At 34.8% G+C, this 12606-nt stretch overlaps 1 protein-coding gene across 1 annotated transcript in view; it reads right to left on the bottom strand.

The window, feature by feature from the left end:
- LOC129951006 (uncharacterized) overlaps positions 1–11101 on the bottom strand; it is a 54647-nt gene extending 43546 nt beyond the window's left edge. The window contains exon 1 of the mRNA XM_056062994.1: positions 6951–11101. Within this exon, the coding sequence (XP_055918969.1) occupies positions 6951–10927 (3977 nt within the window). The 5' untranslated portion in view covers positions 10928–11101. The remainder of the gene's footprint in view (positions 1–6950) is intronic.
- Between the last annotated feature and the right edge of the window lie 1505 nt (positions 11102–12606).

Raw genomic sequence — 12606 nt, 5'->3', positions numbered from 1 at the left:
TTGCTTTATTTTATTCTCTTTTGCAAAATTTCATTCTATTATTTATTATTATATTATATTATATTATATTATATTATATTTTATTTTGTTTTATTTAATTTTATTTTATTTTATTTAATTTCAAAATTCGTGTTCATAATTTACTTGTATTATGCGTTTTTGATTTTATTTATTTATCATTTATTATTTATTATATTTTGTTTTATTTTTAAAAAGAATTCGAAGTTATCATATTTTTTCGAATTGATATCACAAGCAAGCAAAATCTACGAAAAAATATTTCACAATAATTTCATAAATTGCGAAATTACAACTTTTATTTTGCTAAAGAATCAATCAAAAACAAGTTGAGTGGTTACGAAAATAACCACATACGTCTGTTCTGAGAAAGTTAAGATCGATTTCCTTCGACCAAAACCTCAAAATTATTATTATACTTTAAAAGCTCATAAAAATCCATAAAATAAAAACTATATTGAATAAATAAAATTTAGTAATAATATGAAAATAAAATGTAATTTTTCTATTAGAAATTTAATACTTTTGGTGTAATTAATACTTAAATAAGAAAAAAATTTAAAAAAAATGAAAAATAGAAAATCCCACAAATTATTACATAAATAAAAAAAACAACATTGTATATCATAATAGTTGTATGCCAATACCATCTCCAGGCTAGTGATGCAATTCAGTAGAATATTATTTATTTAACTTTTTTTATTGTTGTTGTATTCTCTTAAACTAAACTAAACAAAAAATAAAAATGTACAAAAAGTCGGCCGGTAGCAACGCTGAACGTGAGCGAAATGAGATATGTTGGAGAAAAAAAAGCAAAGCAAACAAAATAACAAAACAAAATTGACTCCCAAACAAATTCCCACACCAAAGTGAAGTAGCAATCTGCCGGCTTTTGTGTGGTCTTACATCAATATCAATCAAGCTACACCAAGAATATATCTATGTTGTTCGAGTATCTCTTGCTCATCAAGATAGATCGCTATATCTATCTATTTTTTGTGATGGTTGTTGTTTTATCTTTAAACTAACTTAAAGTGATTATAATGATCAAAAATGGTTGGAAGCTTATTTAGTACGACGAGACCTACGCATATTGTATTAGCTTCTTCGATATGGCAGATAGACTGTTTTTTTTTGTATTCATCCAAAGCAGACGTAATAAGATACATGAGTTACTTTAGAGACTTGACCTTGAACTACCTGCGAAATTTGAGATAAAAGTAGAAAAACGATATATAAATGGTGTGGTGTGTGGGATTGTAACATTTTTTTTTGTTTTTATATTTTGTTGATTTAATTAAAACATTTGAAAAGAAATTCATTCAGTAAAGTTTTATTTTTTTTCTATTTTGGTTGTGAAGAGAGAGTGCTTTACAAGTCCAAAATAAGATTTAGTTTAGCATAAATATAGGCTCTCTTCAAAGGCGTGCGTACAATATTATTCGTGCTAAGAATACTAGCTCTTGAAACTATGATGGAGCACAGTGGGGAATATGAGCTACTTAAGCACTTAAGTATTTATATGACTGTTTATGTGCACTTTGGTTTGAAAGCTATAAGATTCACTTGTTTTAAGTACTTTTTACAAGCTTTGAATTATGTTCAAGAAACATCACAGTATATCATGATCAAGAAACAATTTTAATTTACAATTGTAGTTACGAGTATAAGAAACCATAACCTTTATTTTTTTAATTTAAAAATTTGTTTAAGCATTTACTAATAATTGCCCTACTGTATCCAACACACAATGAAAAGTTGTTTTTATATTAAAAGTTGAACTCACTAGTGCTAGCACGTTTCGCACCAACGAATCATCATTATTTATTTAGTCACATAAAGCTGTTTGTGTGGAAGCTTGACGCTTGAAACTCAACGGTGACGACGGACGACGACAAATTATGGTTTCAGTTCAACTAATTAATTTGACTTAATTAAACAATCACTCTACCCCCACTTTATTATAAACAATGATACATTTTTAAATATCACCTCACGTTGCTCAACTTAGGAAATTCTCTGGGTGCATTTTCTTACGAGAGTACGAATATGTATGATGAATGACGATTGAAAAATTCCCGCATCACAAAAACAACACTAATTTGAATAGAATTGAGGTTTATTAAAGTTTTTTTATTTTATTTTCAGGGACAAGACATTTTGAACTTGGTACACTATTAGTTTAATTCTAGGTTAAAGTATGAAATTTGCCATTTAACTCAATAATCAGAGTTTTAATTAATGATGCGATAATAATGATCAAAAAAATGTATGCATGAATGTTTCATAATAAATTATTTGGTTGACATAAATTTAGAAAATGCTTAGAAAAGAAAAGATAATAAAAAAAAAAAGTTCGATCTAAGTGTGATTCAAATAAAGTTTACACCTCAGCTCTTTCGTTTAGAACTTGAATTTGGAGTTTTTGCTTGGTTAAAGTTATTTTTTTTACACAATTTTTATTTTTAAGTGATAAAAATGAGTTTACTGCTAGAGAGGTTTTTGCAGGATGTCCGTGCAGAGGTTATACTAGGTAAAATGAACATAAGATGATTAGGTACTTTAGAGCCTCTTTATTTTAATAATTTTACTATTTAATGCGATTCCATTGATATGCAGTAGAATCAATTTAACTTTGTATGATAAGAAACAGTGTCCACGTGTACTTAAAGCATCTTTGAGGTGAACATATCAACATACAAATAAGCCACCACCTGAATAAACCTGGTTGTAAGGTGGAAATTCTAAGCATTCTGAAACGAGAATGAGTTAAGGTCGACAATGAAACGGCGAGCGTTATGTGAATGAAGTAACAAGTGTAGCTTGAGTGAGCTAAAAACATGGTTGGTTATTTGGCATGATTTAAGGGAAAATAACTGCAATAACTATCCAAAATCAGAATTTGTAGAAATTATTTTTATTTTCCACCTAAGGAGCTTCTTTATTCAGGAACCTTTCGGTAAAAACAATTGTATTTCTCTTTTGAACACATTTTTTTATTCATCTTCTCTAAAATATTTTGCAGCTTTTGTGCATCATCGGACTTATCAAAATTTTATTTAAACATGTTTTGAAATTCCTATCGAAATTATAAACCTAAACTGAGGTCGATAATTGGTCTGTTAAAACCTCTCGCTACACGTTTTAAACCTATATTACTCTACGACACGAACGTGTTAAAATCTAAATTACAAACTTAAAACATCGAATAATTGAAATATCTGACGTCACTTCAGGGTTTTGCCATTTTTTTCTGTCGTTTTTGTTAACTATGCCATTATTATAAAATCATCAATTGAATTGAATCAATTGATTTTGTATTCAAATCAACGAATTGTTTTAAATCTAAAACTGTAGTAAATCTAATTGAGAGCAACTCAAAAAAACTTGATAATTTAAAAGTCGTTAAAATCGTAATTTCGCATTGGCATTCCTATGCGAATCGTTAAACAAAAAAATTAACGATCTAATAAATTTGCAACTCTACATGATCCTTATTTTGTATGTTTTATATTGCTTAAGGTCTTATTTAATTTTTAAGTCTAAAGCTTTGTCCAAAACTTATTTAATTCAAGAATTTCTAATAAATTGATAAAAAATTAAAGGTCTTATTCGATTATGAAACTTGACAATGTTGCATTTCTTATTAACAAAAAAAAACATTAATAAAACGATTGCAGTGGGTAAAAGGTTTAGGCTTACCTTTAACAAGTAGGTTGGTAAGGTTCGTATGTAAAACAGCTATAAAGATACAAAGAGCACGTGTCAACTCAGCAACAACAATATTGTTGCCATACCTGCTCCAGCTGATCGACAACGACGCGACCGAGGAAGGCGAGCGACGACGGTAGCGGCAGCTCAACCGACCGCACCACAACTGCCACTGCCACCGCCATCCATCGAGTACCTATTTAGCATTCAGCGGAAAACTTCAACAATCATTAAATAGAAGTTCACCAGTCGATTTCTAAACAAGAAATACCATTTTTTGTCGAAATAGGTAATTGCATTCGATCGCAGGCATGTTACGTAAAAAAAAACATGGCCAGCCTTCCACTTCTTGTCTGTCCCTCCTATCCTCCACCCTCACCCTTTCACACCATCAGTTAAATTGCACTTAAAAGAACAAAAACAAAAACCTGCCTTCAATGTCGTCTACGGTACAAAGTATATGCTACATGTACTTTCGTCTCAATCTCAGTCTCAGAGAGCTAACAACTATAAAAACAAAAGATTCGCGAGTAGGTGTGTCGGCATAATTCTTAAACTTCTATTTACTCCCTTTCAAACTGCTTTACCTACATCAAGTTGACGCAAACTTGACGGCATGGCGGGCTTTTAAAATTTATAATATTTCTTGTTTGTTTAAGGCAGCTCGCGCGGTGGCGGTATGTACATAACATTTATACATATATTTATGCAGATAGAGGGTCATAAAATATTCCAGATGAGTCAGAAGTAGAAATACAAGACAATACAATCACCTGATCAACGACAACGACAACAAAAACGTCGTCTCTGATACCGACACCGACATATCGACGACAATAAACTCAACATTTAGATGCAAAATTGCCAAGACACCAACGAAGAAAATTATACACATACACAACAACAACAATGGGATTAGGTAAAATTTATTTAAAAAAAAAAAAATATATTAAAAACTATTTCAAAAAAGATTGAAAGTAACTGTGTGTAAGTTTTTCTTTATCTTTTGCATACGCTAAAGAATGGAAGGAAACGAGTTATTATTCAATTTTCGTTTGTGTATGATTTATCTGTTCCTTTTGTCAATTTTATATTATTCTTTTTATTTGTACTTGATAAACAAAAAAAATGCAACGGTTTTTTTTATACCGTAAAACTTTGACTTTGACTTCATACACAAAAGAAGATCCATTTTCGTTTGATAAACTTTGAGGTGATGGGGGATGTGGTATTGAATTTTTAAGATCAATTTGGTTTTTTTTTTTATTATTGCTCTTTCAAGAATCAAGTTAAGAATCTATACCTTGGATTATAATAAAAAAAAAAAAGTTGTTAAACAAGTTGAACAATGTAGTTTTTGTTTTCTATGGAAAAATGAATCATCGGGTTTAAAGAGAATGTTGTTGTTGTTGTTGATATGAAGAATTTTTGCACAAAAATTACCCACAAAAATGATGTGGATGTGGAGTTCCTCAAGGTTGCTTATGCTCATCAATACTGTTGTCTGTTTTGTTGGCATTAATGGGATGCATATAATGATTTATGCTATTTTTCTAAGAAAACAACAACTTGTAGTAAATTATGTTTTTATTTCGACTTTTAGTGGGTCATCAGAAAATTTGTTTCTGTTTTTTTTTTTTAATTTAAAATGTTTTAAGACTTTGAAAGTTCACTTAGCGGGAAAAAATTGAAGGTCAACTTTTACGTTGCAGGAATTTCCTTCTTTTTGCGAACAAAACTGGGCGAAAACTATCTCAACTGTTCAAATATATATAAACTAAAAGGAGGAACACAAAATAAGTTGAATTTATAGAATTCGTATTAATCAATTACAAATTTTTGACGTATACTGTCATAGTTTGTAGTTTACTGACGTATGTAAAAAAGCAAACTCAAACTGTAATATAGTTACGTGGGCTACAATATGCCAGCAATTTTTAAATGTAATTTAATTTCATGCAATAGACTTTAAATTAGTGATGCTTATTTTTCACACTGTAATTAAGTTTAGTTTAAAATAAACTTCTGTTACAGTGTTACTAAGACAGTTGCTATCCTTAAGCTTTGTTTGGAAACATCTGCTGTATCAAATTGAGATTTAATAATGTCTGAAATTTCTTACTGCAAAGTCGCGACTTCTAGTATTTTAGTCTGTAATACTTGGACTGTTGTATAAAATGAAAAGATGTCTGTTACAGGCTTTCCTTAGTGTGCTTAAGCAATCTATCCTTTATTAATACCTGCTGTACCAAATTCTAGTTTAATCCTCTATGTAATTTCTTACTGTAATGCGATTAAGTTTAGTATCTTACACTGTAATTTAGTGATACTCTTTTTTGTAGGCTGCTATTGAATTATTCTGACTTTTTTAAACTGAAAAACCTTCCTTAAATTATAATTTAGAGACGCACGTTATAAGGTCGTAATTCATAATGTCTGTTATCTCAGATTGTAATAAAGTGATATCTGCTTGTGGAGTTCTAATTAAGTTTTTTAGACTGTTATTAAAAGTGTTTTTCTGTACTGTAATTATTACATTACTTCTCATTTCTTAAACTGTAACTTAGTATTTTTGGATTGAAGGTTTCGGTTTTGAATGTGACGACATTTTTAATACGCATTTTAGAATATGATTCAAATACGTAAAATGAATTTGTGTTTTGAATTCCTTACCGGCCAATATTGACCTTACTACCTGACCTAAACAAATCTCGAATATTAGCCAAAATTCAAAAACACATTTCTTTTGCAGCCCTAAATTTGTGTCTTCAAATTTAATTCTGTGAAAAAAGTCTGCAAATATTTTATTTTTTATTTTAACCAACTTCATCAATCGAAGGCCAAACTAAAACAAAGAAAAAACAAAAACAAATCTGGCCAGCTAAAAATTTTGAGTCTTTTTTAACTGCGGCTGTGGTGGCGGCGTGTGGCGGCGTCAGCCACATTCCATTTTGATTTGGTAATAAGATCATTGTACCATGCCTTCATTTGACTTCGAACCAAGATAGCCCAGACTAAACGGACAAATGGCGCGGCAACGACAAAATTTAACGTTTTGCAAATTTATTTCATTTTGTTTTGTTTTTGCATATTAAACCTATATACCTGCTGTTCATCTATTATTCATTTTTCTTACCCCAACGAAATACCCAAAGCTTAAGTTTTTTGTATAAATGTATTTGTTTTTAAAGTAAAAAAAAAGGAAAAATAAAATCACTTACGATTTTTCATTTAAAAATTCACCTCTCGTAAATTCCGAAAGTCTTCGCGATTTGCCTTTTTTCGTTAATCTGCCACCACTCTTTGGTGGATTAGTGCTGCTAGTTGTGGCATTAATAGTGCATTGACATGAGCAGGGCGATGTTCCTGTTCCAGAATGCCCGGCAACACCTCCACCAATGTTATTACTGCTGCTGCTGCAACCAGCAGGGCCGCCCGCCAACGAGTCGATTGCCAAAAATGAGCTTTGTTTGTATTTTTTATCGGTTTTGCTATCGATTAAGACATTACCGTTGCTGCTGCCGCCGCCATTGTTAACAGTCATAGAATTGCAATTGCTATCGATGCTATTGCTTCGGCTATGATGATGGTGATGGTGGTGATGTACACTGACTAAAATCGGGTGCTGTTGGGGGGTTTGAGTGGTTGCACTATTTCCCAACATCATCGACGACGCATTCGACGGAACAACTGTCAGTGAATTTGACGTCTTAACAATTGAACAATCACAATCACTTTCAAATTGCTTTGATGATGATGTTAATGGAACCACTACATTACCACCACCAGCAGCGGTGGCGTTGGCGACTAATGGTGGCAAAATGTTGGCATTAACTGTCAATGTGCTGTCAACAGAAAGTTGTTGCTCTGGGTCAGCGCAGTGTTTGTCATTTAGAAGGCAGGGCACGTGTCCCTTGCAATAGTTTTGTTGGGTGTAATGTCGCTGTCTATGAATCGGGCTTATTTCACTGTTATCGATTGACAGTTTCTTGGATAACCGCTTCTGATGCTGGTTTAGTAACTTTAGATGATGTTTGGCAGGGATTTTGGGAGAGCATGGTGGTGAAAGGGCCGCCGCCGATGTCGAAATGGCATCGAGTGAGCTGGATTTGATCATGTGACCACTTCGCGAGAGATCAAATCTATCTTTATTGATTCGTGAGTATAGCTCGTCAGTGTCTAGAGCGAGCAGATCTTCACATGAAAGTGTTTCAGTCTTGGGTTCCTCTTGAATGGAATCGATTTTTGCAGCCTCTACGGTCATTGCTTCTTCGATGGCTTGGGTTTTTACAGATGCCGATGCAACCTGTGCAGAAGATGGAGCAGATGACTTGTAGCTAAGAATGTTTGAAAACCGACGCATTTTTGTGGGTTTCTTGGCCTTAAGCACTTTTGGTTCGACTTCATCGTCTGCGCGTTTCGGAGGTGTAAGAATTGTGGAGGGACCGTCAGTTACACTTATATCCAAATTGGCTCCCGATTCATCAATCTTGCTCACAGAGAATCGATTTTTTGTCAGTTTCGATGGTTTCTCGATTGACTCGCCACCTTCCCTCACAATATCGTAAATGGTTCCGTACTTTTTGACACTTGGCACTGATCCAATTGTATTCGATGGGCTATTGCCCTCCTCTTGTTGTTGCAATTGTTGCTGTTGCTTTTGATGCCTTTGAATGATATCGTAAATCATTGTTGGTGATTTTTTATCGCTTTTATTCTTCTCTCCCTTCTCTGATATTGCCGATAGACTTTTACGATCAAATAAGTCTGATTGTGATGTCTTACGGTGAAGAATCTCATAAATCGTTCCATATGTCATGTACTTGTCATATTTTTGATATGTCAAATTGTAAATGTCATTCTTACGCTGGATTATATCGTAAATGGTGCCATAAACTAGTTTATCGTAGATTTTGAAGTTTCGTTTATATGACTCAGATTTTGAGAGAACTTTTCCTGCCGCTTCAATGTCCGAGTCTAATTTGGAGATGATCGCTTTCAGATTATGAACATCTGTTGTGCGTTCGATTTCCTTGGATGGATTTCTTCGCATGAGGAACGATGCGGTTTTTCTTTGACGGGAATTTTGCCTTTTGAATGGAGACGATGCTGTTGCCGCTGCTGCCGCTGCTGTTGCAGATTCTGTTGTGGCGGTTGTTGTTGACGTAGATGTAGCATTGGCGGTGGCATCAAAGGTCTCACATTCCCTGACGAGTTTTTTGAATTCTTCATAGGACTTTCGTCGAATGCGTGCCTTTTCCTTCTCGTTCGATATCAAATTATGATCGAGAATTTTCGAAAGGAAATCGGAATTCTTACGCAGAATTGTGGTTTCGGTTTCTTTAGACAATAATTTTGCATTTCTCTTTTCCATGGATGCGGTGGCGGATGTGGAAGTTGCCTTAGCCGGAGCCGTAGCCGTCGCCATCGCTGTCGTCGTCATCGATGGTGAATGGACTTCCAGGTTAGTGGCACGTTCATTTTCCTTATCTGAACTTGAGCCTGCTGCGAGTGGACATTTACTTTGTTCGAGAATCGATTCCAGATGATGATTGCTGGACGAGGATGCTCCCGCGCTGAGGGGAGCAAAATCGGGGGCAAACATCGATCGAAATTCTTGATATGATCGTCGACGTGAAGCTGGCTTTTCCAATTTGTCTGTTGTTTCTCTTGCTAATGAACTAATGGTCGGCGGTGATGTTGTGGCACTCGAGAAGATGGCCTTAAATTCTTCATAGGACTTCCGACGGTTCCGGGACTGTGTAAGGCATTCTTTGTAGTTCAGTCGAGCGATCTTTTCGCCTTTTTCTTCTGGATTCTCAACAGCGGCGCCCTGGGTGTCTTTATTCATCAGACGTCCATCGAAAACGCTCGACAGAGGAGGATGCATCTGCTTTTGATCCATCCGGTTCTGCATCTCAATGAACCCAGAGTCCATAGAACTGATCGTGCAGGTTGAGTCAAAGCTGGTCTTTCGACTTGAGCCATTGCTATTATTGTCAGCGGGTTTCTCCTCCTCATCGATGGTCACCAGCCGGCTGATGCTCTCCGACAGGATATGTTCCTCTTCGGCAATCGGAGCTTGCACCGCGTCGTCGTCGTCGAAGATAATCAAGTCGGGTTGTTGTACATTACTTGGATTAACAGTCTCATTGCTATCACAGATTGGTTGCTGGGCATCGTTGCTGATCGTGGCATCTTCTTGGATGGTGAAGATTCTATCGATATCACTTTGGCTGCATCTTTGACATGGACTTTCAACTATAGCTTGCAGCTGTTCGGATTTGCATTGCTGCTTATTGACGGTTGCATAAATTGGGAATTCCATTTTGAGTGCGTTTTGTAGTCCAGCGCTGTGGTGCTGATGATGCAAGACCTTGCCGTTATGAATATGAAACTTCAGTTGGCTGCTCTTTCCGAATTTTTGCTTATTTCGAGCCACGGCAATGTTCAGGTGGCGTTTCTGACGCTGCTTGCTGTATTTGTTGGCAATCGTGTAGATGGGATCGTGTTCTTGATCAGCTTTGCACGACCTCGAACACGTCTTCAGATATCGCTGGAGCATTATCGCCGAGTTCATTTTTGTCGATGAACTCAATGAATTCGTGGGGCAACGGGAGTAATTATCATTCATACATTTGGCACAACAGAGGAACTCGTAGAGGATGTCATCTGTGCTGGTGGTTTCCATGCCATTATCACAGCCATCCGACGAGTATTTCGGCTCTAGATCGGGAGGCTTTGCAGACAATTTGCTGCCTGCTGGCGGCAATGGTGGCGGAACTGACTGATCGACGTTATTACTCGAACTCGATGTCACCGGCATTAGGATGTAGGTATTTTTATTTGGTTGTTTAAGTGGCAGAACGGATTTCTGTGACTGATGATGTTCCGCACCATGATGATGAGAGTCAATATTCTCTTTGTCATTTGCATCGGCATCCTCAGATTTGGCACTTTGTGTGGCTGATTTAACAATTGAACTTTCAATACTGATACCACTATCGAGCAGGACAAATGTTCCATCGGAGGGCAATATAAGGCGACCTTCGGCGGCGGCATTTACCAATTCTCGCAAGGCAAGAACTTGTTTCTCTGTGACATTACCTTGTAATTGGATGCCATGTAGAGCAAATGCTGTTGGCTTATTGTTCACTGAATTAGGGTCAGTGCACCAAACAACAGGCATTGCTGTCATTTTGGTTTTTATTTTGTGTTGGTTTTGAATTTTTATTCGCAATTATTAATGTTTTTGATTTTTGTTAAGACGGGAAGAGAGTTGATTTTTATTGATGGCTAAGGTTTTTCTCTTTAACTTCCATGATAGGCAAGATTTTGTTTGTTTGTTGTTTTTTATAATTGTTCTTTTTTTCTGAAAATAAAATTTATTTTGTTAATATAATTCACTGTTCCTTATAAATTAGTTGGAACTTTCGAACTTTATTGCTTGATTCTTCAGTAAAAAAAAAATCAGATCAAATTTGACCTTATATAAAAACTTGATGACAGTAACGAGAGAAATAGGTCCCCAGTTACAATACCTTGTCTTTCACCCTTTACAAATAGCTTAAGGGACAGATTTGGTCATTAAAACTTTGGGTCACTTAATGAAACTACGGTACCTAGGCGGCTAGGAATAATTTAAGACTAAGCGGCTAGGAATAATTTGTGCTTAAAAACTGTGTACTATTTTGATTTGTAGCCTACAAATTTTGTTATAAAGAAAAAAACTTAAAAAAATGAGAGAGGTTTTGAACTACCCAAGTGATTACGAACTTTTTTGTATGGAACAACTTTAACCTTTTTACAAGAAATTTTTAGACTTTTTTAGGAAATCTCATAAGCTTTCCCTTTTTAATGGCAATTTTAAATTTAATGAACCGATAAGTTTTTTTAACACAATAAAAAACTGTATTACAAAAAAATCAATTTAATATTGAACTAGTCCCATTCTAAATCAAAATGAGTCCATTTTTCGTCAGATTGAATCCATAATTCCGAAACTTTTACTTTTTTACCGATTTTTTGATAGGCCCCAGTAAACAAATTCAATTAAAAGATAATGTGGATTCAAAATATGGGCCAAGTATAAATAAAGAACTGTATTACTCATCAAAAATGATTGTAAAGCCTTTAATCAGTCATTGTGTCAAATGAAGCGTGCAGTAAACGATTGCTACTTGTTCTTTCTTTCATCATATTTTATTTCCAATGTGTCATCTCACATTAGTCACACCTGTCGCGCACACAAGAAGATATAAACTTTTTTGATGTGAACTTCCTTTTCATCTACATTATGTTTATACAAAAATAACGAAGATGGACGACAACGACGTCAAAACTTCTCAGCGCATATCCGTTTACTTATTTAATATAAATTAAATTTTTGTCATTTGACAAAAGAAAATGTCAACAATTATTCAAATATGCGAGTTTACACAAGGAAATAATTTTATCTCTCTGACGATGAAGATGCCGTCTAGGAAAAAAAGTCATAACTTCCGTAGTGTTACAGTACCTTTATTCTGTCAATGCGCACATAACAGACTTTCATGATGGTCGCATTTTTATTTGACATGTCGGCCATTAAAATGCCACCGTTCATTCGCTCGCTTTATGTTATTGTTATAACACCTCGTTGACACCATGATGGTGAATGATGAGAGCGATGTGAACACTTATATGGACTTTTAAAGCTGATAGCACATTCAGCAAGTGTTTTATCGTGTCACATAGACTCGTCATCAGTGTGTCGTTCGCGTTGTGGTCGTCGTCGTGTCGTCACAGTTTTCTTTCCTCAAACTAAAAAAAACATCGGTCAAGGAGAAGAAAAATCACTGCTTGACAACAAAATAATGTTAATCCGACGCCGTTGCT

This window comes from Eupeodes corollae, chromosome 3 (genome assembly GCF_945859685.1).
Source record: "Eupeodes corollae chromosome 3, idEupCoro1.1, whole genome shotgun sequence".
In the NCBI taxonomy this organism is placed as follows: Eukaryota; Metazoa; Arthropoda; class Insecta; order Diptera; family Syrphidae; genus Eupeodes; species Eupeodes corollae.
This window is presented reverse-complemented; position numbering and strand designations above follow the sequence as displayed.